Raw genomic sequence first — 26,128 nt, forward strand, 5'->3', positions numbered from 1 at the left:
ACATCTGCCCCCTTCCCCTCCGCTCTGGTTCCCCTCGAGCTGGGCGGGGTGGGGGTCTAAAACAGAGCCGAGGGGCCCGGGCCTGGCTGTCTGGCTCGCCGCGGCAGCCGGTTCTCTTATCGGGCGCGGATCTCTGCGCGTCTCTCTCGGCTCAGTGGCCTGCGGAGAAACGTGCGCTTCCAAGCCAGTGCGCACACCGCTGGGGGTCCGAAGGGGAGGCGGGACGGGGGCAGGCTGCCAGTCTGGGCAGCCGGTGGGGTAGTTAGGCTGGCTGGTCGGGAAGGGCTTCTCCCCCCCCCCCCCCGGTTGTTTTGTTGCTGTTCCTTTTCTGCCTCGGGAGGTCAGCGAAAGGCGCAGCCAAGAGGCCCCGAGCTCCCGGTCCGTGCGAGCGAGCCAGTGAGTGTGGGGCGGCGGCGGGGCCTGCGGGCGGCTGCCTAATAGGAAATAGTAAAAGCACTCAGGCAGGTCAGTCTTCTGCTCCAGCCCTGGTCAGCGCAGAGGCCGCCGCGCCAGCCCCAGCGCCCGGGGACGGAGTAAGCTGCGAGTAAGGGCGGCGGGGGTCGAGCCAGGCGGCGGCCCGGGGGCCTCGACGGGCCCTGCTCCTCCTCCTCCTGCGACCGCTGCGGCGGCGGCGGCGGCGGCGCCGGGGCTGCCCCCCTCCGCCCTCCCTCCCTCCCTCCGATGAGCTCCTACTTCGTCAACCCGCTCTACTCCAAGTACAAGGCGGCCGGCGGGGGCGAGCCGCCCATCAGCCCCGCGTACTACGACTGTCACTTCGCGCCCGCCGCCGCCGCCGCCGCCCTGCTCTACGGGAACAGCGCCGCGGCCGCTGCGGCAGCCGCCGCCGCCGCCTCCTCCGGCTTCCCCCCGCCGCCGGGCCCGGGCCCAGGCGGCGGCGGCGGCGGCAGCGGCCCGGAGTACTACCACCTCCACCAGCAGCAGCAGCAGCACCAGCAGCCTCTCCACCACCAGCACCAGCCGCCGCCGCCGCACCTGGCCGGGGGGAGCCCCGCCGCCTACCCGCCGCCTCCGCAGGCCCCCTGCGCCGGCCCGCCTTGTCCCGGGGAAGCGGCCAAGTTTTTCGGATACGAGCACTTACAGCGACAGGCGCTTTTTACGACGCACCCGGAGGCCGAGCTGGTCCACTACGCCGACTGTAAATCGTCCGGCGCGAACCTTGGCGAGGAACCAGAGCGCTTAAATCAGGGCGCGTCGCCGGCGCCCCTCTTCCCCTGGATGAGACCGCAAGTTGGGCGCCGCAGCCACAGGCCCGTCAGGCGGACTCTGGCCTCTCTCTCTCTCTCTCTCTCTCTCTCTCTTTCTTTCTTTCTTTCTTTCTTTCTTTCTTTCTTTCTTTCTTTCTTTCTTTCTTTCTTTCTTTCTTTCTTTCTTTCTTTCTTTCTTTCTCTCTCTCTCTCTCTCTCTCTCTCTCTCTCTCTCTCTCTCTCTCTCTCTGTGTGTGTGTGTCTCTCCTTCCCTCTCTTTCCCTCTCTCTTCCCTCTTTCCCTCTCTCTCTCTCCCTCTTTCTCTCATTATAAATATAATATAAATACTATAAATATAACAAATACTGGTATGGCTGTTATATCCCCCCCTTCAGAGTGTGTACAGTCCCTTTCCCACCTCGCTGTGCCTCAAATCCGCCCCTGCTTCTCAGGCCCCGCCACAAAGCTTTCTTTCTTTCTTTCTTTCTTTCTTTCTTTCTTTCTTTCTTTCTTTCTTTCTTCTCTTTCTTTCTTTCTTTCTCTCTCTCTCTCTCTCTCTCTCTCTCTCTCTCTCTCTCTCTCTCTCTCTCTCTCTCTCTCTCTCTCTCTGTGTGTGTGTGTGTGTCTCTCTCTCCTTCCCTCTCTTTCCCTCTCTCTTCCCTCTTTCCCTCTCTCTCTCTTCCCTCTTTCTCTCATTATAAATATAATATAAATACTATAAATATAACAAATACTGGTATGGCTGTTATATCCCCCCCTTCAGAGTGTGTACAGTCCCTTTCCCACCTCACTGTGCCTCAAATCCGCCCCTGCTTCTCAGGCCCCGCCACAAAGCTTGCTCACTCTCTCTCTCTCTCTCTCTCTCTCTCTCTCTCTCTCTCTCTCTCTCTCTCTCTCTCTCTCTCTTGCTCTCTCTCTCTCTCTTATTATAAATATAATATAAATACTATAAATATAACAAATACTGGTACGGCTGTTATATCCCCCCCCCTTCAGAATGTGTACAGTCCCTTTCCCACCTCGCTGTGCCTCAAATCCGCCCCTGCTTCTCAGGCCCGGCCACAAAGCTTTCTTTCTTTCTTTCTTTCTTTCTTTCTTTCTTTCTTTCTTTCTTTCTTTCTTTCTTTCTTTCTTTCTTTGTCTGCCTCTCTCTCTCTCTCTCTCTCTCTCATTATAAATATAATATAAATACTATGAATATAACATAAATACTATTATGGCTGTTTTCTTCCCCGCCCCCTTCTGAGTGTATACGGTCCCTTTCCCACTTCGCTGTGCCCCAAATCCACCCCTGCTTCTCAGGCCCAGCCACAAAGCGCTTAGGGAGGCAGGGTCCGACACACCCGCCTTCCCATTCCGAGTTAGTTCCTTTGATCCGCGGGCCTGTTTCGGGCAGGGCCTAGGAGCGACCCCCCCCCCCCCCAGTCCCCCGCGTACATAACAGCTTGACTGGAGTACCCGGATGAGACCACTAGGTTGAACGGGGGAGGCCGAATTCCCCTTCTCCAAGTCTCTCTTTTCTTTCTTTCTGCTAATTCCACCGGGCTTACTCTCCAGTAACCGCGTGTAGAAGGAGCCTTTGCTAAACAGAGGTTCTCCTGAATAAACTGCCCCAAAGCCGCTGTTGTTGGTGCGCTAAACCTACTCCCGGCAGAGTTCAATTGGCCCCTAGAATGTGCGCACCAGGGAAGACCCCCGATAATTATTTTCGTGTTGAGGAAATCGATAGGGTATCCGAGTTCCTGAACGTCTTGGTGTCTTTTTCTTCTTCTTTTTTAAACGCTGTGTGTGTGTCTCTCTCTCCCCCCCCCCCCACCCCCCAACAGCAGCTCCTGGTAGGCGGAGAGGAAGACAAACATACAGCCGCTTCCAGACTCTCGAGTTGGAGAAGGAGTTCCTTTTTAACCCTTATCTGACCAGGAAGAGAAGGATCGAGGTCTCTCACGCGCTGGGACTCACCGAGAGGCAGGTCAAGATCTGGTTCCAGAACAGGAGGATGAAATGGAAGAAAGAGAACAACAAGGACAAATTCCCAGCGGCCAGGCAAGAGATGAAGGAGAGCGGGGAAGCCAAGAAGGAGGCTGAGGATGATCTAGAAGGCGGAGGAGATGGCCTCACGGATTAAGGATCCCCCCCAGAACCTTGGCTAAGGACAATGGCACACACATGGGGGGGCATCTCCTGGCCGCCCTCCCTCCTTCTCAGGCACCTTTGACGCAAGGGTCCCCACCTTGTCTTTCAAGCTACCTTAGGACAGTTCTGTGCTTAGGTGAGAGTTTGATTTGTTCCTACACTTCTCCGGAGTCTCAACTGACTGCTGCACATATTTTTTTTCTTCATCTGGAATTTGATACTTAACCAAAAAAAAGCAACCTAGCAATTTTGTACGTGGTTTTCTTAGGGGGCGATTTTCTCTTTTGCTCTAAGGACGAATTGTCAGATCTGTTTTAGGAATCCAATCAGCAGAGTTTTGCACCTGTATTTATCTCGGGGGAAAAATTATCTCTCCCACTTATTTTTTTTTTTGTAAAGTAAATTAATGAAGAGATTTAAATGATTTTTGGGGGTGGGTGGGAAAGGAACTACCTTACAATGAAACCTTCTTAATTATCAGTAACTGATCGAAATAAAATGAAATTTTATTCCAGTGCAAAAAAAAAAAGTCACAATCTCTTCTCTCTGCTTTCTCAGTCTCATAGAAACGGGTTGGTTCAATCAGTTTGGTTTTGGGCATTCAGATCAGAGAATCTGAGCACAACGCGAGAGCAGGCAGAATCCTCTCTGCGTTTTGTTGCCGTTGTTTTGAATGCCTTTCCTCAGTGTTCAACATGGGGGGGGGGAATGCAGGTCCAGTGGGTGGCCTGTATGGGAGACTCGTGTATCCCAGCCTTGGGAGCATGAGCAGCCCCTCAGGTTCCCTGTAACCGCAGTCCCACAGGCTGCAATCTTGCAGGTTTCTTTTGTAATGTATCCCAAAGCTATTTCTTCCCAAGAAAACTTGTTAAGCTTCGAAGGTCAGTGCAACGCCCCTGGGGCTAAGAGGTAATACTAAACGCCCAAGTTTAATTGATCGGGAGCTCAGATCCAGAGAATACCGGTGCTGATTCAGGCTGCCGTCCTGTACACACTTGTGTGTGTGTAAAGTGCCGTCAAGTCGCAGCCGACTTATGGCGACCCCCTTTTTGGGGTTTTCATGGCCAGAGACTAACAGAGGTGGTTTTGCCAGTGCCTTCCTCTGCACAGCAACCCTGGACTTCCTTGGTGGTCTCGCATCCACATACTAACCAGGGCTGACCCTGCTTAGCTTCTGAGATCTGACTAGATCAGGCTAGCCTGGGCCATCCAGGTCAGGGCACTGTACACACTTACAAGGCAGTAAGCGCTACACTGAACTCGATGGGTCTTACTTTACAGTAAGCACGTTAAGAATCTGGCTGCTCTATTATAAGCCTTGAGACCAAGCAGTCACCCACCTACTCATGAGCAGGCTCCATCAGACCTGGTGAGATTTACTTTCCAGCATGCACGAAAACAATGGGGGGTTTCTCGGTTTGTTGTTCAAGATTGTCTGCCTGTCTGTGGGAGTTAGCCAAGAGAGGCCTTCTATAACCTGGAGCAGTCTATCGCAGTGCTAGATCCAATCGCGTTGGCCGGCTGTCTCCATCACAGTTGCCCCATGTGTTTCTAGGGCCCTCTGGTGAGCCTCTTTTAAAGCCTGGCGAAGGCTTTCTCTGACCCACCAGCGTCATCTTTCCATATGCGAAGATGAGACATAACCTAAAACGTCTGTGTGTGTGGTTTCGATTATAACTAACATAGAAGCTTGACTAAAAAGCATTCCCATTCAAACCACAAGTTAAATTCTCAAGATTTCCCAGAAAATGTTAATGCCACACGATAAAACCTTCAATATAAGAATTAATACCTGATTAGTTAACGATGAATAGAAATGATAATTAATACTAATTGTCAAAGCAAACAGCAGCATACTGGAGTATTACTAACAGTGAATACGATTGTTTGTTTTGTAAAGATTACTTCAACAGCTGTCCTTTCCATTTTAATCTCCAGTATCTGGACTGGTGCAACAGAGGGTGCCAAACCTAGAACCGTTGAACAAAGCCTGCTTTGATAAGCAGAAATAGCTCTTCAGCCCAGTACAGCTGTTTGTATAACAAACAAACAAAAATCACTAACAATAGTTATTAGTGGCACCAGTAGCAGTTTTAATAGTCATGATAGTAACAGTAATACAGCACAGAGTATTTCCTGAGTGGTCAGATACTGCGCATACGTCACTAGAAATCCCTACGAGGTGGAACGATGTCATTAGCCCCATAGTACAGATGGGAAGACTGAGCAATCTGCCATTTTTGACTGGGACAGATAACGTTGGGACTTGATTAACTGCAGCGCTGGTCAAAGGCTTGAACAGTGCAGAGAAACAAAGGCCGAAAGTCACATCTGAGCAGTTTTCTTCATTGCTTCCACAAATATGGCATGAAGTTAATAGATGAAGGTTAGCATTTTGGGAGGGGGTGGGTCCAAATGTACTTGAGGCCTCTTTAATCAAGAGTGCCTCTTCTCTGCTGGACGGTGGCTGACATGTGTAGTTCACCTGTGAGTCTGAAATGTCACTGACTCCAGGTTTCCTTGGATTGCGTCCAGAGCCTGTCTAGGACTTTAAAAAAATACACACCAGGAAACTTACAAATAGAATAAAATAAAAAATCATAGATTATTTTCAAAGAATAAGGACATGATGGGGGGGAGACAGGCATCTCGTGCACACCAGCTGCTTTGTTTTGCATTGTTCTCTACCCGCATCCCCCCCTGCAAGAAATAAAGGGAGGGGATGCATCTTTTCTAGTACAAAAGGCAAAAAAGAGAGCAGAATCTCTTCCACCGTTTCCCAGACGATTCGGTTGCAGGAGTATGCCTGTATAAACCCCATTTGGTTCGAGGAGCTTACTCCCAGGTAAGTATCCTCAGGATGATAGCCAGAGCCCAAGTGAATGGGACTGAATGTTGCCAATGGCTGCAGTGGAGTTTTCCACCCTGTTGTCCTGTTTCCCCCATCCCCCCAGACATCTCATTTTCCTTCTCCCAGGTTCTTTTCACACCGGAAGGCCAGCCCTGGTATTTTTCCCGGCAACATTCAGAAATGTCTTCTCAAATCAGTCATATCATTTTAAAACTTCTTGCTCAAGAGGCCAGGCGACTGTAGCTGAGAGGGACCTTAAAACTGGGGTTGATCTCACGCCCCATCGGAGAAGAACCCCTTCCTTCTGAAATAACCCCCTACTCAGAGGTCCTCTGAATACACCAGGTCAATTGGGAATTTTGCTGGCTCCTGCCCAGAGAGGTCTGTGAAGAGCCCAGAAGAAGACAGACCTCTTGGCACACTCCCTGACACACGATCAGGAAGGGACTGCTCAAAACAAGGAAGGCCAGCCCTTTGAATGCCCCCTCTCCCGTGTATTAGTAAGACAGCCAAAAAAACTGAGCCCTTTTTATTGATTTCAGTAGAGAGAGCGATCAATTAATCCGGATTCTACGTTGTCAGTGAAAAGTTAGGTGGACTCTCTCTTCTGTGTTGCACTAATTCTGTTAGAGCTGAAAGAGCCTCTTTTGTTTGGGGGGGGAAAGCAGCAGTCTAATTTCCTAAGTTCTTTCCTCATTCCGGTGCAAACCCCCCCCCCGCCCCTCCCCATCTGAACCTGATGCCTTGGACCTCAGCGCCGCTAGGAGCGCCAGGGCGGGCCGGGGAGGCGAACACGTAGAGGGGACTGCAGCAAAAATGGAGACGCAAAACAATTTGGTGCATGAATTTGCATAAATGCGGCAAAACGTCCCAGTGGTCAATGCGTGGTTAGCTAGGAGGATCTGAGGCCAGGGAACCTCCACAAACCGGCGCGGAAGGTTTAGTTGTCCTGGCTGTTGTGTCGATATAAAGATTTGAAAAGATACATGCAACATTAAAAGGGGGCACCTCTCCAAAATAGTTTGATTGTTCTGTCGAAATCTTAGCAAGACCAGAGTGACTTTAGGCCCCAGTTCTGCCTGCAGGTCCAGTCCATTTTGATCCTCTCCTAACAGACGGGCTGTTTTAACCGGGGAAAGAAATTATTAGGAACTATCCAATGCTTAGCCCACTAAACACAGAGTGTGGCCGTGCGTGCGTGCGTGTGTGTGTAAAAGTGGACCCCTTTTAAAGAATGCATTATCCGGAAACAATGTATCCACTTACTTTACAACGAACGTAATCAATATCGTGGCTTCTAACTACAGATCGTAGCTTCTAACTAAGCTGTAATGGCGGTTCCAGCCGTCGAATACCCCACAGCCCTAAAATCTGTCGATTTCTTTAAAAGCGTCCATTTTGGAAACCGTTTGGAAATTTGGCCAAGGAGCGAATCTGCGGTACTTTCCAGAATGCCTCCCCCCCCCCCGCGACGCAATCTGCCAAAACAATAGAAACCAATCCGGAATCCAGTTAGAAACCGGTCAGAATGGCAGGAGCCTTGTTTTTCAGTGGAAAGCATTGACTAACTAATCCCACAATATGGACTATAAACATCATTGGGAGAAATCGTTCTGTATAAAGGAGCCCTTTGATTTACAGTGAGAAACAGAAAATATGTTTGGGACTCTTGAATTGTTGCATCAACAGACAAAGATTGTGTCACTGTTTTCCGGGGAGGGGGGCGGTGGAGCAAATCCTAACCACCCGTTCAAATAATATAACTCTCTTCACTTCTGAATACTTCTCTCTGCATATATTTTGTTGTCCCCCTCGAAAGAGACTGGTTAAAGTTTTTGGAGGAGAGGGTTCTTCTTCCTTTCGGCCTCTCGCGCATGTAGATCCAGCTGCGACATTTGCAGCAAACAGAACAATTCCCGGCACACAGCCATGGATCCGCAGGCAAGGAGGGTTTGGGTCGATCGCGCGCCCTCCTCAGGGCTGGCAGACCTCTGCGGAAGCCCTTTTCGACCACACCGGAGACGCTCCATAAATCGGCCTGGGGAGAGGGGCTGTTTTTTTGGGGCCCTCCAAAGGCAGGCTGGCGAAACACTGAGAAACACAGAAGAATAGGACGGTTAGGAGAAACCCCTTCGGGGCTGGGGACACCAGGATTAATTTTTAACATTGGAAAGAAAATAAAAGGGGGCTACACCTCGACAGGGATCGGAGATTCGGCCCCAGCTCTGGTTTATTTTATTATCTACTTATTTGTCGCTTCCTCCTACCCCCAATCTGGGGGAAAAAAACCGGGCAAAGAGGCAAGCTACGATTCTCACTCTAGCGACCCCAAGGCAATGAAAGGACTTGTACGAACGGAGGGGAAGATGTTTCCTCGCCCTTTCGCACTGCGCCAAACAGAGGGCTACATTTCCGAGTCAGTCTTGCTGGCAAATGAGGAGAGCAAGAGGGTTATGTTGGGGGTGGGGGGCAAAACCCTACAGGAACCTGCCTTCTGCAGTATGGCCTCTAGTAATTCCTCCCTCCTCCCCGTCTTCCCTGGAGTTTTTGGCTGCCGAGCCGAATAAGCCACGACATATAAGCCATTTATTCATGGGAGGTTTTGCCTTGGATTTGCCACTCTTTAGATGTACATTTTCCCCATCCAAATTCTCCAAACTCAACAATAAACCCCCATGCAGAGTTTTGAGAATTTGGATGGGGGAAATGTGCATCTAGAGAGCGGCAAATCCAAGGCAAACCCTCCCATGCATAAATGGCCATAGGGTATCTGTAGGCCGAAGAAAACTAAAGTGGGGCGAGGGCCCGCTGTGTGATAAGAGTCGGGGAAGAAAAAGGGGGGGGGAGGGAAGAGAGAGATTATAGGGGGGAAAGAAACAAGGCGTTTGTAGCCAGCCTGAGCATTTTTTTTTGTGGGGGTGGGGGGAGATCCGCAAGGAATTGCAGTAAATCCCTTTTGGTTGGAAGACAATTTACAACTCTGTAATAGACCTTTTATGACCTGTTTGGGCACGTCATTGGCTGCGCCTGGTCATGTGCGAGAGCGGGAGGTTTGCATGGCCTTTATGCCGCCCCCCCCTCCCTCGATTTCCCTGGCGAATTTCCCCCCTGCATTCTGCCTTGCCCAGAGCCTCCCCAGCCCTCTTTGGCTAACCTTTGTGTCTTCGAGGAGGTGTATTGCCCGGGCTAGGATGTCTGGGTGCCGATCCGCCCCGGCCCCCGGGCTCTCCAAAACAAACACGCTCCCCCGCCTCCCCCCCCCCGCCGTCTACCTTGCCAGTTCCCAAGCGGAACCGGGGCGCGGAGGAGGAGGGGGGGCGGACAGAGCTCCTTCGCCAGCCAGGCAGCGGGGTTTGTTTCCCCCCTCCCCCTGGTAAGCCGCTCGCCTTTCCCTTCCCAGCCTTTCTAGCTGCCTGCCGCCTTTGGCTTCTCCGGTTTGGAGAAGGACTCGCATTGCTCGCAATGGATTACCAGGATGCGTCTCGACGCCGTGCCCAGGCAACCGACGGGTAAGGTTTTATCTTTCCTCCATGTTGATGTCGGACTCGCCCGCATCGCTCCAGGGCGACGTCTCTCGCTCTCAACCCTCCCCCCCACCTTGCTTAGGCGCCGGAGAATGACTGCAGGAGTCATAAAAGAAAGTGAGGAAGATCAGAAACAGGGGTGGGTGGAGGTGAAATGCTTGGCCACCTCTCTGGCTACTTCTTGGGCGTCCGCCACCCCACCTCCACGCTACAAAGGAAAGCGCCTTCCCACGTTCCTGAAACATGGTGTGTCTGTAGAGAGGGGGGAGCAGTAGATTTAGACGCCATCCAAGGGTCCGTACCCACGCCAAAAAACCCGAACATCTCCCATTCTGCAGATTTCACATTCCCTCTCCCCTATGGCGTGTCTCCCCCTTCCCATCTTGAATTTTTATCCCGATGCTAGAATTTCACCCGCATGCCTACAGTGGGCAACAGGTGCCGCCCTCCCCCCCCCTCTCATCAGGGTCACAAGCGGAATTCTACACCAAGTCTGGCTCCTTCGACGCCTGGCGTCCGCCCCAAAACCATTTCCCGTTGCTGACATGGGGGAACCAGCCAACTCTCAACCCCCCCCTTCACAACATATGCCGTGGTGTCCTCACAGCCTCTCCTGTTAGGGGCAAGGCAAAGGGCCAAAACTTCACAGTCGTAAAAGCAGAAAGGGGTCGTTAAACTGCTAATGTAAGGCTATAGCATAGGGGCGAGGGTTAGTTCATGCCCCTCTCTCGGACATGTCAAGCTCTTTAAGACCTTTGGTGTGGTTTGTAGCTGGTTTCGGGTGTGTGCCAAACCTCGGAGCAGGTGACACAATATTTGGGGGAGGGGTCCTTGTTCTGTTAGAGAAGAGACCTGCATGAACCTGCGTGCCACCTAAAACTGCACCAATATGGCTGCGAACCCCCGTGCGCTTGCTCTGATGGTATCACCGCTGCCTCTGCAATAAATGCGTTGTGAACCGTTTTAGTCTGGGAGGGGAAGGGAAATGTCGTTATTATGCTTTTCGGAATAAATATAATGGATTGTCTATCTGTCTATCTTCCCTCCAGGGGTGGGATGTGGTGAAGAGATGTATGGATTGTGTTTATTTTAACAGCAACTCCGTGGGGGGAAACATGAATCCAGTCTTGGCCCTGTTTTACTTGGCAGCAAGTCAATAGTTTGGATGGAAGTATACTCTGAAATGCATGGTGATTTTACATTAAGCTTGCCTAGGAGTTGTACAGGATTGGCTTCTTGTGTTTTAAAGCGGATTGCCTCCTGTTTTTGGCTCATTCATAATTGAGGCTGTTAGTCTTTCAGGCGGCACCTGGCTTCTGTCCCATTCAGAAAAGTAGAGGAATAAATGTTGCTAAAGAAAAATAATTCTGTGTTTCCAGGAGTGGGCCAGTGTAGGATCTCTTAAGACGTCCCTGCAAACAGATTTGCCTAAGGTGACAGAAGTCGTTTTTAAAAGTGAGATCGCTTTCTTTGGCTCTTAGATACGTTTGTGAAATGATGCTCAAATAATGTATTGGAGATAGTAAGTTTTCGTGATGTTAGCATTCCTCAAAATAGGTGTTTAAAAAAGGATGAGGCGTCCGTTTTTGTTCCCCTTCAAGGGAGGCTGGAAGGCTTTTGAACCGTTTTTGCCTTTAAAGGATGTGTGGTTTCTGAATTATTAGCCGCCATAATAGTGCTAGTTCTGGGCCCGGGCGCTCTGCAAGAGGATCCCAGTGCTTCAGTTGAGTAGCTGCAGTTCCCCGCAGAAAACCACAAACCATTCCGCATCAAAATATGAACAGGTGCAGAAAGAAACCCGCCTCCCTTTTCTCTGGTATAGGGCATTTCCCTCGCTCCCCTGACCCCTGGACTACATTTGTTAGTGCTACGTTGCAAACGTACTACACATTCTGGGTCGGTGTATTTGTGCTTCAGATGTCAGGCCGGTTCCAGAATGGGGTTGATTCAGTTGCCCGGTGTGAAATTCAAGGAAGTGAAAATACCGGGGTGTTAACTGAACCTTGCGGGAAGGGTGAAACAGAACAGATCCAAGTGTTTCGGCTTGAATGGGTTGGGCACAGGCTTGCAAGAAACTAGCTTCCAGAATTAAATTCTGAACACAGTCATTGGGAGAATGTCCAGTAATGTCAACCTAAACGTTGCCCTGCTATTAGACTGCCGTGCTAAGCAGACTTGTAGCCTAGCCATTTCTAGGAATGTTTATTTGGAACCAAAAGACCATTAAATTTAATGGCAGCTCACTTTCAGCTTTAAAGCAGTCAGTTGCGGTTGGGATAGCGTTTAGGATAGCTGGCTATCTGATCTGGTTTTCAAAGGGAAAAGAGGATCCCTAAAGTTAGGGTGGGAAACACGAACCCCCTCCTCACCCATACTCCAGTAATCCGGTTCATAATTTCATTCTCCTATCTGGAAAAGGAGAGGCGATTTGTAAGTGAAAAAAACACACACACACACACAAACGAAAGATCGTTTCACTGCTGTAAGAGACCCACAGATTCTATGCCTCCTGCACAGATTTTGTGCATCGGGGTGGGTGGGAAGGGGGGTGGGGAGAATAACAGGCAGTGCAATGAATTCTTTTTTTAAATATATGCGTTTTCATCTGAGCCCTGACATTAAAAAAAATCCACAGCGTTTATTGCTTAATCGCAGGCTTTTGCCTCCCCCCTCCCTGAAATATATTTCTCCCGGCCTGCTTGATGAGGTCTTGAAAAACTGGGGAGGGTGGGAGAATCCGAACAAAGACCGTATTTCACTCCTTGCTTGGCAGGCAGCTGTTAAAGGTATTTACAGCTCTACTGCATTGCGGCACTCAATGGCAGCTCCTGCGTCGGAGTTAAAAACAGGAAGTGGAGGGGAAAAAGAGGAGCCGCCATAAACGTTTTCATTTGGTCAATGGGCCGGAGCCCAGAAAGGGAGGGAGGGGAAATAATAGCCCTCGTTTAGAGATAAGATCTGGTGGATCCAGGGCGCTTTGGTCAAAGGGAGCCTGAGCAATCAAATGGCTAGTTTAACTGGATAGATTGGAAGGGGGGGGTCTTTCCCATGCCAAATCTTCCACATGGGAAGCAGCGCAGGCAGTCTCCAAGAAACCAGATCTATGGGGGAGAATCGTTGGAAGGGAACTGAAGCTTGTAGCTGCTCCCACGGGGGAAAGAAATGGATGGAAGATGTTGCCAAATGGGGAGGGGGGGAGGTAACTAGACAGCAGGAGAAGGGAAATCCGCATTGTTTCAGAGCTCTTGGTGATGAAATGGTGCGTTTTCCTTTCTCTATTGTCCTGCAGTTTTCTGTCGGGTGGATTACAAAACCTAGGTGAAAACAGATGCTTATGTTCATCAGAAATGCGGATAGGGTGAGCCACTGGGGGTTAGCTTCTGAGATGGTCAACAAATTCAGTTCAAGTCAGCTGAGCTTGGCGGGGGGGGGGGGCACAAAATCGATCAGCCCAGCGTTGAGGTTCTACCTCCATCTTTCTTTTACACTAGACCATTTTCAAAGTATCAAAGCTGCCCCCCCCCCCGCACCCTGTGCCACTTAAAAAAACACACACTATACAGTTATTTTACCACAGGTCTTTTTTTTTTTTAAAGCTGTTCTTTGTGGGGCTGGTGCTAGTAAGAAATTTGGGACCGCAGTTCTGCAAACCCTGGCCTAATGGTGGATTTCGGAGGACTTCCCAGTGTGCGGGTGGGCTCGAAACTGCAGGGTTGCGCGCAAAGTTAAGCTCGGCTTAATGCCCATGGACGCCAGGGCCAAGAACGGTGTAGGTAACCATTCATTGGAATGATTTCCCATTTTATCTCCTATGTTGCTTGGTATCAATGGTTTGTTCCTGTGTTTTTAACATTGTGGGCTCACTGCCGCCCCTCGCTTCTAGTTCAGGGTGCCTCCCTGGGGAGGGGCTGTGGCTCAGTGGTAGAGCCTCTGCTTGGCTTGCAGAAGGTCCCAGGTTCAATCCCCGGCATCTCCAGTTAAAAGGAATAGGCAAGTAGGTGATGTGGAAGACCTCACCCTGAGACCCTGGAGAGGCACTGCCAGACTGAGTAGACAACACTGACTTGGATGGACCAAGGGTCTGATTCAGTATAAGGCATGTGTCCATGAGGCTCTCAGAAGGAGCAGGGCTCTCGAAAGCCCAACGGGACCTTCTGCCAATGCTCAGAACGGATGCCAGAATTTGACCACTTGTCCTGAGCCAGCAGCAGGTTTGGAGACCCCCGTTTTGCGCCTGACACAATACCCCCATATCCTGCCTTCCTGTTTACGGTGGGAGGACCGTAGGCTTACCTACCGCCACCCTATCAAACTTCTGGTCTATAAACTGCAAGCCTGTGGCCGTTCCCAGCACACACAAGAGCCACCACCCACCCACCTAGGCGGTCCTGGTTCCTGTGGAAGCAAAGCTGTTCTTAGGAGAAAGGGCGAGTCCATTGGTGACCCCATGAAATAGTACTGAGCACAGGCTGAAGTGGTACCTTCACATTAAGCGATAGTCGTGAAAGGGATGGGGTGGGGTGGGGGAGATCTCTGCAGGCTGCCATCCTGCAGGCGCTGGGATCAGTGGGGCTGGCGCTACGTTCAAGACAGCAACCTGCCCCTTCCGCGATCATAAGGCCTCTTCAGGACACCTGAGACGGCCATTGCTCAGCGCCGGTGCGGCAATTGGAGGGATGCCTGCTCTTGCCACGCTGTGAAATCCCAGCAGCTGTTTCCTCTCGCCGCCGCCGCCCCCCATTTCCTTCTCCCTCCTCTCTGTCAACCTGTCTCCTGGAGACCTTGCTCCTCCCCACTCCCCCACCCATTGGTAGGAAGAGGCGCTTTGTCGTCCAGGAGAAGGCGCTGTAGGACAAGCCAGGCGACGCCGGTGGTGCCTCCAGAAGCCCTGCCCTCAGCCGGAGAGTCAGAGCAACGGCTTTGCGGATCTCAGCCCGTGGAGGAGATCCATCATCTTCAACAGCTGCAGAGCTGAGTCGCCCGAGGATACCACCCCAAAGAGCCCGTTTCAGCCCCTCCCAGTGAGAAACGAACTTGAAGCACTAAACCCCTAGGGAATGTTGTGGCACCTTTGAAGGCTGACAGATGTGTGCAAACAAAGGCTTCCTGTCGGCTGCGGTCCACAGGTGCGCGAAATGGGGTCCCAGGTTTATGCTCCTGCCCCTCTGTTAGTCTATCAGGGGTCGCCAGAATCATTTGGGGGAATTGGTAAAACTAGAGCACCCCCACCCACCCACCCAGCCAACTATCAGTGGATTTTATAGTCATAAATGCCTTTATTTGGGCTCATGTCTATAGCTCGGGTTTAAATGGTGTGTGTCTTTGGGGAGAGGGTGTTTGATGCTCCCACCTTCCATGCTGGGGATTCTGGGAACCGTAGTTCTGTGAGAGAGATTCCGCACAGAACTACAACTCCCAGGTTCCTTTAGGGAAGGGCAGGTTTCAAGCCATTCTACATTTCTGGCCCAGCATCATGAACTCAGCTTGGCACGTGATTAGAATGGGCATTTTATCTGGATTGAGGTCTCACTGGCGATCTTGCCAAGTCAGGCTAGTGAGGTTAAGAGGGAACCTCACCAGGGCTCCTTTGCCTAGTTTTTCACACCTCTGAAAGGTCCCACCCTACTAGCGCTTACTTCCAGGTAAACCCCCTCAAAGCCCGTGGGATCCCTAGAGAAATGCGTATAGGCTTGCCCTTTGGCCAGAGGAAAGAGTTTTTGCTCACACAACGCTGAAATGACCCCTCATAAGGATGGGGTCTCCGGGGGTCCCCCACAGGCCTGGTGTGGTTTAGAGTCTCACCCGTTGTCCTCAAGGGCAGACCCTGTTTATGAGGCTATCCAGACGGCCTTTTGTATAGGCTTGGGACGCCCTGCGTAATATCTCAGGATTGTCCTCTGTCTGGTCTTTTGATGTCGCTCTGCTTCCCCTTTGATCCCGTCTCTCCCGCGTTGCTCGCAACCGTCCAGCGCCACCCCCACCTAGGTCTATTGCGCTTCTTGTCTCACCAAAAGGAGGTGGTAAAAAACGAATTGCAGGCCCAGACGGGCTTTCATCCGACCCTTTCAAGGGTCGCCTTCCACAGTCATGCCACAAGTGCTCGCCCAAGCTTGACCTTCTGAGCCCCTTGACCACCCTTCCCTTTCTCTTCCCTGACCCCCGGCGGATCTCTTCATCTCCTGTCTGAGCTCAGATACGGCGCGCTTCCGGGGGTGGTTTACCGGTTTCACCTTGGAGCTGCAGACAGTGGCACAGCTTGGTTATTTTAGGCCCTGGCGACACATCTTTGCCCTGACCTGGATGGCTCAGCCTAGCCTGATCTGGTCAGATCTCAGAAGCTAAGGAGGGTCGGCCCTGGTTAGTACCGGGATGGGAGACCATCAAGGAACTGCAGGGTCGCTATGCAGAGGAAGGCAATGGCAAACCACCTCTGTTAGCCTCTTGCCTTGAAAACCCTACTCGGTTGCTTTGAGTCAGCTGTGACTTGACGGCCACAACCCATATTTATGGTAGATCTTCAGGTGATCACAGTTAGATGGTCAGGCGCGGTTCAAATGCAATGCTGCAGCACTGAGGCCATGGCTCAGTGGTAGAGCACCTGCTTGGCATGCAGAAGGTCCCAGGTTCAATCCCCGGCATCTCCAGTTCAAGGGACTAGGCAGGTAGGTGATGTGAAAGACCCCTGCCTGAGACCCTGGAGAGCAGCTGCCTGTCTGTGCATATAATACTGACTTTGATGGACCAAGGGTCTGATTCAGTATAAAGCAGCTTCGTGTGACAGTAGGGGCTGGTCTTGATCTCCCCCCCGCCAGAAAAAGCCCTGCCTGTCTGAGGATGTTTTCCCGAATATCGGTATTTTTAATATGCACACTCATTGCCCATCTCTGAAAAAGACACACCACCTTCATTAGCGACGATGGATAAGTTCCATGTGCAGGGGCAGGATACCTGTGCATGTCCCCAAGAAGAGCCTTAAGCCAATCTGTTGCAATTGGAAGGTTAGACTCCATCGCTTACAGTTCACCCCAGTGAAGCAATTATTGTGTGCTAAGTGAGGTGAATGCCCAGCATCCCCAGCTCATTCACAAGAAACGCAATAAGGGTTATGGGGTTTCCCCCCCTCCCCCATGTTGGTCAATGGCTATAACATTGTTCTGATCTTATCAAAGTATTCTTGCAATAAAGGAAAGAAGCATGTCTTTGCAAACGTGGCTAGGAATTCCCAGTGGCATCTAACGGATTAAGCCTTGCCTCCTCACCTGAGGCAAGTGAGCAGGGCAGCGTAGTGGTTAGAGTGTAGGACTAGGGTCTGGAAGGTAAGGTAAAGGTCCTCTGTGCAAGCACGGGGTCATTCCTGACCCATGGGGTGATGTCACATTCCAAAGTTTCCAAGGCAGACTTTGTTTATGGGGTGGTTTGCCAGTGCCTTCCCATGTCATCTTCCCTTTACCCCCAGCAAGCTGGGTACTCATTTTACCGACCTCGGAAGGATGGAAGGCTGAGTGAACCTTGAGCCAGCTACCTGGAACCGACTTCCGTCGGGATCAAACTCCGGTCGTGAGCAGAGCTTGAACTGCAGTACTGCAGCTTACCACTCTGTTCCACGGGGCTCTTTTAGGGTCTGGAAGACCCAGGTTCAAATCTCCACTCTGTTGGGCGACCTAGGGTCCCTCACTTAACTTAGCCTAACTTACTTCACAAGGTTATTTTGTGAGGACAAAATGGAGAAGGGGAAGAACCAATGTAAGCAGTTTTGGGTCCCTGTTGGAGAGAAAATAAATAAATAAATAGCCTTGCCCACTGCCTCAGAATCAGGCCCCTTGCTGTTCAACCCTTCACATGTTTACTCAGAGGCAAGTTACAGTGAGGCAGCAGAACCATGAACATTGTTTACTTAGAGGAGTTCCATTGCATTTACTCCCTAATAAACATGTTTAGGATTGCAACCCTACTCTATCAAGTGATCTGCCAGAACCATCCTAAGCACAGTCATATTCCTCTATCCCATAGTCTTGTGCTCAGTTGGCACTGTTCCAATATGGGTAAAGTTTAGGGAGCAATCGTAACCAGGTATACTCAGAAGGACGTCCAATGTTATTCAATGGTGCTTACTCTCAGGAAAGTGTCTTCATAGGACTGCAGTCATACAAAATGAAGGCATGAATGAAATAATATGTTTCAGCGCATCGAGGTAACAGCTGAAGCAAAGCCATACAGCGAGACAGTATACTTCTGGCATTTTCCAGACTTCCCTATTTTACTCCAACCTCTACAGGTTCTGCAGGGAAAGTAGCAGATTTCTAGGGAACATGTTTTGATCCCAGACTTGATTTCAGGGCTGATCCAAACCAACAGGTGTACCAGAAAAGCAAGTTCTATTGACATCCATTCGCCTCTTTCCAGGAAGATTTCTTTGGAAACCAGGTACCTGTTTTTCAAAACAGATCATACAAGCTTCTTGCAAAACGTGCCCAGGGATCAGCTTCCTCTCTGCCTAGAATCCCGTTTCCATTAATCCAGACAGACATTAACTTGATTTTACTACACCCGTATATAAAAAACGGTTTTGCTTCTGTACACATCTTGCCAGACTTTCCAAGGCCAGACGTTTTCCCAAGAGCTTCGCGGTCCTCATTTGCACGCCAGGGACCCATTTTTCAAAACTTGTAATTTTTCACCTGATAACTTTTCCGCCTTCTCTCTCTGATGCTCTCTCCTCGACCACATTAATGGCGGCTCTTTCCCACAGCCCATTTGCCTTATTTCCTCCTCTTTGTGGTTTCGGGGCATTAAACCTCTTGCCAATTTCCACTGAACGCCTTCATCCTAAATTGAGTGGCTTGGCGCAAAGGAGCCGAACTGGAGTCTTCGGATGCCTTTCTGGTTCTAAGAAATGACTAAGTCGTTTGCGCTGGCGTTTGAACGGTGACGGGTCTGTCCTGACTTAGACAGAATTCTCCTTATTTCCCAATGGATTTCTTCCTGTCCACCAAAGAAAACTTCTGCGTGGACTCTCAAGTCTTTCTTTGTGTGCGGCATCTTCCATACCCTTTTCTGTGTTAGCATCATTATTACTTAACACTTACTGCTTTGTCAATTCCCTAGCCGTGAGCTCCATGTTTAAAGGATACCCTTTTAAAAAACGAAAACAAAATCTTGTTTTGAATGAGGGCTGCTTCCAATTTAGAGTAGCCAGTCCACAGACGCCCGCCTGGTATTTCGTGTCCATAAAGGATTTCATCTGAGGCAGAGGATGAACCCCAGAAGCCATTTGTTATACTAGGGCTTGAGGCGGGAAAACAAGACCATTAGTTGGTCTCTGAGCCTGTGCAGAGTGTTTTCATTCAGGAACGAGTAGCAACTAGCCAGCACATATTTGAGGGGGCAGAGGGCGCTTCCAGAGCACAGAAAATGAAGTTGGAGATTCTGCTGCTAGCAATTAAGCAACGTCGGTATGGAAAGAGTTTGGGGGTCAGATCAGAAGTCCATTTGGCAAATGCCCTCTTCAGCAGTTTCCTTGTTCGGAAAACATCCCTGCGAGCTATCTAGAATATGTTATTTGACTCTTCATCTGAAAAGCACCAGAAGCTCAGCTCAACCAGCTTAGTTCTCACTGAGCTGGTCAACATGCGTCCAGACGGTCCCATTTCAGACTGCAAGTGGAGCCATATGAAATAAAGAGCAAAACTTCCACATCGAAAATCAGTATGTCAGGTTTCTAGCCTGGTCTTCTCCCAGACAAGCTAATTTCTAAGAACAGGGGATTTTATTTTTTTTTGTAGGAAGGAGCTTTCAGTGGGTGACACCCCACCTTCCCCCAAGTTGCAATTTGAAATGACACAGCTATAATGAGGGGACATCCAAGCCCCCTTCCCCCTTTCCGGTTTAGATCCATTTCACTGGGAGTTGAACCATAGTCAGAAGGAAAAGGAACCTCAGGCTCTTTGACCGATGGCTGCCAGCAAAACAGTATCTGAATATCTGAATGAAGATCCTGCAGTGATTTTCCTTTTAGCATACGTGCCCAACACTAGAAGAAAAGGTTCCATTGAGTTATCTCTAAGATCTCCACATGGCTAAGCCCTCCTATCCAGTAATTCGGGATCAATAACCCAGACAAGAACAAATACTAGGATTTATAACAATTTGCAGTCAATGTATGCTATGGAAACAGAACACATTGAGAGCAAGAGGAACTTATGTCTAAATTTTCAGCAGGGAGACTTCCCAGGACTCATCTGAAGGGTCTCAGCCTGGCTGAAATTTTTCAGATGCTAGTATAAATCCCATTGAAATTAAGGAGGGGGGGGAGATGGTGCAAACCCTGTTCCTTCCACTTGTCTTTGGCATCTTTGGAAATAAATCTTTAGCACAGCATCTTGTAACCTACTGCCAAAACACATGGGGAACTATCCTATGATTTCCCCAAGGAAGGTTCAACCCCATAGCCATTGGGTTTTCACCTCCCTTCATAGTTACTCCACAGTATACTTGAAGCTACCTTGTACTGAATCGGACCATTGGTCCATCAAGTTCAGTATTCAGAATGCAGTCTCCATGGTCTCAGGTAAAGGTCTCACCTGACCTTTTCAACTGGAGATGATGGGATTGAACCTGGGACCTTCTGCATGCCAAGCAGATGTTCAACCTCTGAGATAAGGCCCTTCCCCAGTGAGTAAACCCCATGAGCTCAATGAAATGTAAGACATCTACATTGCAATTCTCTACTAGTTTCCTTAGGTCGTGTGGAATTTAAGTTTTTCAGAGGGACTTGCGGTGAGATAGGATTATTAGACTCTTTGGAAGTCCTCCTTTCAGCCTTTCTGGAACTGTTTGAGCCACGTGTGAATGCAGTCAAGGCGAGCTAGTCTATATTCTTTTCGAGATATATTTTAGATTTAGTTTATAAACTATTTGAACCTCATGCGTGAGGACGCTCTTGGAACCTGGGATGCTAGACCGTTATGGGAGAATGGGAACAGGGAGCACAAAGATGCCCTCTTCCACTCACCAGTGACTCCGCAGTGCTCCGATTAAGAAATTTCACTTTAACTTCAGTTAAGTGTGCCTGATGAAATATTCCATCCAAACCCAACCAGCCAGTCAGTTGGTCACCGAAAGGGTTTACACCCAGGCTTATGAACAATAGTGATCATTCTGGTGTGCCAGTGACCTGTTATACCACAGCGCCTCAGTACAGTTTCCTGATCCAAATCCATACCCCGGAAAGATCTGTTTCGAGTCTAGCTTTTTATGTTAGGGGTTGTTTTGAAAAAAAAGTTTGTTTTTTGATGTTCTGCCTTAGGTTTCTTGAGTCCATTACAATCCCTGGTAAATCAGAACGTACCAGGAGGAAGAAAAGCTTTAAGGTTAGAGCTCAGCACCCCCCCCCCAAGAGCTCTAACCCCACTTCAAAAGAACTCACTCCCCAAACCAGGTATTTCAATCCACCTTTTGAAAATGGAGCAGGTCCTAGAAAGCTTGCCTTCTGGGGATCTATGCCCTCAGGATTTCTGAAACACCCCCTTAAAACAAAAGGTGGATTGAGAGAAGCTTTCAGCCTTAGCGGTTGCTGGACTATTTCCCCAGAACTGGAAAGGATTCACATATGGGTTTAGAATTAGATTTTTTTAAACTGAAGCACATGGATGGAACCAATCTATGCCTGGCTTCCATATACATGGCATGGAAGTAACCGCCCCCCCCCCCCCCGTGGAAGTCTCTTTGCTTTAGGCACAGGATAAGGCCAAGGGCTTCAAAATGGATTGTGGGCCACACTGGTAAGGTGACACACATTAAAAGATCCCCGGGTCTCCCTATTAGTCCAACTTTATTCTTCAAAAGAAAGAGTAATACTTGACGATGCATTTGTGGCGGTTCCCGAGGCAGCCTGTTCAATCCGCTTGAGGCCAGGACAAAACCAACGCGAAGGGGCTTCCACAGAAGGGATCGGCTCGGTTTAAACTTGGGATCATTTTCATAAATCATTTCCCTGTGCTAATGAGGTCGTCCGCAGGAGGGGAGTGGGAAGAGAGGGCGGAGTCTGCGGCATTTACGCACACTTTTCCTTTTGAATTCCACGGGGGTGTTTTTTTTTTGGTTGGGTGGGGGACACTTTTAAAGAAGCATATTATCAGGATTGTGGTCCGTCAGACTGAACGAAATAGAGAAACGTTTACCCGCAACTGCAAACTCTCCAAACATTTTTCCCCCTACGCAAAAGGAAAAGGGGCGGGGGTACTCCTTGCTAAGGAAAACTCCCCTTCCTGTGTTTGGCACGAAGCTTCCTTCCACAATAGCTACGCTGCTTATCCGCGCCCCCCTTCTCTCCCTCCACGCCCCCACCCCTTCTTCACACCAGACGGCTTTTATGGTTTTATTATAGCGCCCCTTGTCAGCTATCAAAGTTTTGTTGGGGGGGGGGGCAAGTGGGATGTGCTCAGCCGCTTTGCCCCTTTTTACAAGTCAAGGACCCTCCCCTGTGCTTCGAAACCGTTTGGTCTCTGGCAAAGACCCCCCCCCCCCAGAAGAGCAGCGATACGGAATGATATTCAAAGCCCATGTGCTTCTGTTTCCAACGAGCCCACCCAGAGAACTCTTGGAAACTCGCCACCAAGCAATGACCCCCCCCCAACCAGCGTTCACTAGCGTCCAGAGGTAGACTGCTTCTGCCCATGGAGGTTTAACCTTGGGATGATAGTCCCCCCCCATGAGCTCAAACTAAGAATCAGACTAGGATACAGAAACCACTTTCCCCATGACATTTCATAAGAACATAAGAAAGGCCCTGCTGGATCAGACCAAGGCCCATCAAGTCCAGCAGTCTGTTCACACAGTGGCCAACCAGGTGCCTCTAGGAAGCCCACAAGCAAGACGAGTGCAGCAGCACCATCCTGCCTGTGTTCCACCGCACCCAAAATAATAGGCATGCTCCTCTGATACTAGAGAGAATAGGTTTGCAGCATGGCTAGTATCCATTCTAACTAGTAGCCATGAATACCCCTTTCCTCCATGAATATGTCCACTCCCCTTTTAAAGCCCTCCAAGCTGGCAGCCATCACCACATCCTGGGGCAGGGAGTTCCACAATTTAACTATGTGTCGTGTGAAAAAAAATACTTCCTTTTATCTGTTTTGAATCTCTCACCCTCCAGCTTTAGCAGATGACCCCGTGTTCTAGTATTATGGGAGAGCCCTTTCTCCTGTAGCCATGCTATCAGGTAGCCTAGAACGGGATTATTCCCCAGTGAGGGGCGGCTGAATCCCAGCCTTGGTACTGGTTCCACTCCCGAGGACAGAGAGGGGTTACTGTGAGGGTCTCCCAAACCTGACCGGCCTTTCATGCTGCTCAGAACGTCCTTTCCCCCCTTCCCCCTCCCCCTCTACATACATATTCATTCAGATAAACTTTGAATCGGTACTCACTCGCTGACAGAGAAATTCACACGTTCCTTTCCTCAAAAGCGCTCAAGAGGAGAGCTCACAGCGCCCATTTGGCTGCTTCCCGGCCACCACCAAACTATTCCTAAAACGCTACACCCACCGCAATCCCCTTGCAATTTTGGACTACTTTAAATTTCATACAACACCGGCTTCTTCTTCTTTTCCCTCCTCTCTCTTCTCCTTCCTCAGCCCCCCCTCCTTTCCTTCCAGGCCCCTCTTTTATTTAAGTGAATAAAAGTTTAAAGCCGGAGGTTATTTATTGTTTCGCCCAGATAGGTCCTGAGTGGCTCCTTCAGAGCACGTGATCCCAATAAACTTTGTTTTATGGCTTCAGAGTTGACAAGCCAAAATATAATTCCCACCATAAATTAGTTTAAGAGCATACAAGTGCAGACGCTTGACTTCCTTGAAGCAGTGACAAGGAAAAGCTTCGGAAAGCAGCCGTCTGCCTGAATCCCAGCGCCGGGTTCTTCCTTCTTTCTTTGGGAAACCCCACAGTAAGTCTCTCTACCTCTCTCTCTCTCTCTCTCTCTCTCTCTTTCGCATCTCCTGCTGCCCCGCAGGAGCGGGGAACCCAAATCCAGGGAAAGTCTGCGATGATTTTATTCGGTCGGGTTTCATCGGGTGATATTCTGGTGGTAGAAGAGTTGTCAGGAGAAGCGCTTTTCCAGGTTTGATGAAACCGAGTCTGGATCTAAACACTGGGGCTTTCCTTGGCTGAATCTTGCCTCTCCTGGAACGCTGTCTCTGTTAGGCTCGAAGGGGGCCGGAGGTAGAGGAAACCCTTTAAAAAATATCGACGTATCGTGGTTGCGTCTTCATAAGGACTTCTTTTTCTAGCAGGGTGCGGTCAAAAAAAAAAAAAAGGATGAATGGAGGGAAAGGAGACGTTGACAGACAGAACAATCCGTAGTTGTCTTCTCTTCGAATCAGATTTATTTTAAAAAACAACAACCCACAAACAAAATCCAGTATATACTTTTATGCACGTGGGCGATCCTGTGGCGCTTTGTCTGCATCAACAGAGGGAGGGAGATGTATTTAAGTAAACATAGCAGATATTTAGGCAATGGTGTAGGGTCTTTTAGGTAGTGGATACTTCGTTCCTGGGCAATGAATGTGTGACCTGACAGAGCGATCCCAATCAGGTGCGCGGGTTTAGAAGGGTGCCTCTCTGCTTAGGATGGTGTCCCTTCAGGTTCTGGGGCAGAGGGCCAGGTCATATCTCAGGTGTTGCTGACGCTTCTTGGAGCAAGGGTGGGGTCCCGATGAGATGGTTTATGTTGATGTCTGTGGCGCTGAAATCGGTGGTCCAAAAGACCTTCTGACCTTGCATGCTACCTTTTTACTAAAAAAAAGTTCAATGACCGAATGTATTGTTTGTGGGTTTTTTTTAAGAGTGATACTCTTTTTTGGGGGGAACAGCTGAAAAAGGAGGGGAAATCAGAAGTGGGAAAGGTACTCTACTTTTTAAATGTGTTTTTGAATGACTGGTCGTGATGCTTCCATAGAGGCACACAAAGGCTTCAGAAGATGACCTGCATTGACATGAAATGTAACCATCCCAAAACGTTCTTCTTGCAACAGGTGCGGGACGATGGCGGTGCATTTCCAGTAAGTGAACTCTTCTTATTTATTTTTTGGAGGGATGGGGAGTGAGGGGGCAAAATTGGCTGGGCTTCCATATCGTTACCTGGCTCTCTATATCCATGTAAACGGCGGAGAAGAATGTTTTCTTGAGGTTCCTCTAAGGAGCTTTCAGGGGTTTGGTGTAGCTTCTGCAGGCCTCTGGAGGTTTCCCTTTACTTGGTTGCCTCCACCTTCTCGCCTGTGCTTGCAGATCGCTGATGGCACAGTTTCTAGGGAGATAATTACAGGACTGCACAGGTGCAAGGTGCTATTTTTCCTGATGCTCATAAGTACTTTCTGGCTAATGAGCAAGATTAGCATGCGAACAGGAGAAAGCTCTGCTGCGGCTCCCTGTGCAAACATCGAATTTATCACCTCTACAGAAGAGAAGGTGGAATTCCAAATACAGTTGCATTTGGGGGGTCTGCTCCCTCAGTTTCTGGGAATAAAATAATGTCTTAATGAGGTGTTTTGTTGTATGTGTTTGTAGACACCCCCCCCATCTCTCCAACCACCCTCATCTGAACACCTCGAAAATAATACCTTTGGTTTCAATGGGAACATGCAACCCACCTAACCGAGCTTGGGACCAGTATTGGAGATTGGAATGATGTTCTTGTGATTGTTGTGGTGATTCGGATCTAAGAAAGTCTTTCCGAGAAACCCTGAAAAGACATTGATATGAACTGAAGGAAGAAAGGAAATGGTGCTATCCTCTGTTATTGTTTGTGTGTGTGTGTGTGTGTGAGGGGGTGTCTTAATTTTGTTTTAGAAAGAAAAATGTCGAGTCTCATTTATGGCAGGACATTGTCACCCCAGTTTCATTGTAATGTTTTGAAATAGGGGGAGCCTGATTTTCCTAAAGGGAGAAAGAAAACCACCGGCTCTTTGTGATAAACATGCTCTAAACCTGATTTTGTTTAGCAAAACTTTGGCTTATATTCCCCGTCCCCCCTTTTTTCCCTTTGGAAATCTATCTTGCTAACCTCGACTTCCCCGCTGCTCTATTCAACCTTGCTATTTCAGCAAAAATCGCAATGTTGTTTGTCTATTTTTGCTATGGCTCTAAACCACTACGAAAGGGTGGGCTACCCACGTTTTCTTTTTCCGAAACCTCTCGCTTTTCCTCGCTTTTGCCTGTGTTTTCTTTCAACAGCAATCAAATGCCTCTCTCTTAAGAAATAAACCATGCAACCCCCCCATCTTCCTAGTTTTATTTTAAAATATCTCCTTTAAACTGCAGTTTAGTCGGCTGATTATGTGCCAGAATACAACCCCCTCCCCTAAAAAAGAGGGCCCGGTGGATCAAAAGCATTTGTACGGGCAGTTAAGCAGGAGGTGAAT

The 26,128-nt window shown here is 49.4% G+C and overlaps 1 protein-coding gene across 1 annotated transcript; it reads left to right on the forward strand.

The window, feature by feature from the left end:
• The first annotated feature begins 681 nt into the window (after positions 1-681).
• Positions 682-3,330, forward strand: HOXD8 (homeobox D8). Its single transcript, XM_056861388.1, has 3 exons — positions 682-1,248; position 2,537; positions 3,035-3,330. The coding sequence occupies exons 1-3, from the start codon at positions 682-684 to the stop codon at positions 3,328-3,330; spliced, it is 864 nt and encodes a 287-aa protein (XP_056717366.1).
• The last annotated feature ends 22,798 nt before the right edge of the window (positions 3,331-26,128 follow it).

The sequence above is a fragment of the Euleptes europaea genome, chromosome 15, assembly GCF_029931775.1.
Source record: "Euleptes europaea isolate rEulEur1 chromosome 15, rEulEur1.hap1, whole genome shotgun sequence".
Lineage (NCBI taxonomy): Eukaryota > Metazoa > Chordata > Lepidosauria > Squamata > Sphaerodactylidae > Euleptes > Euleptes europaea.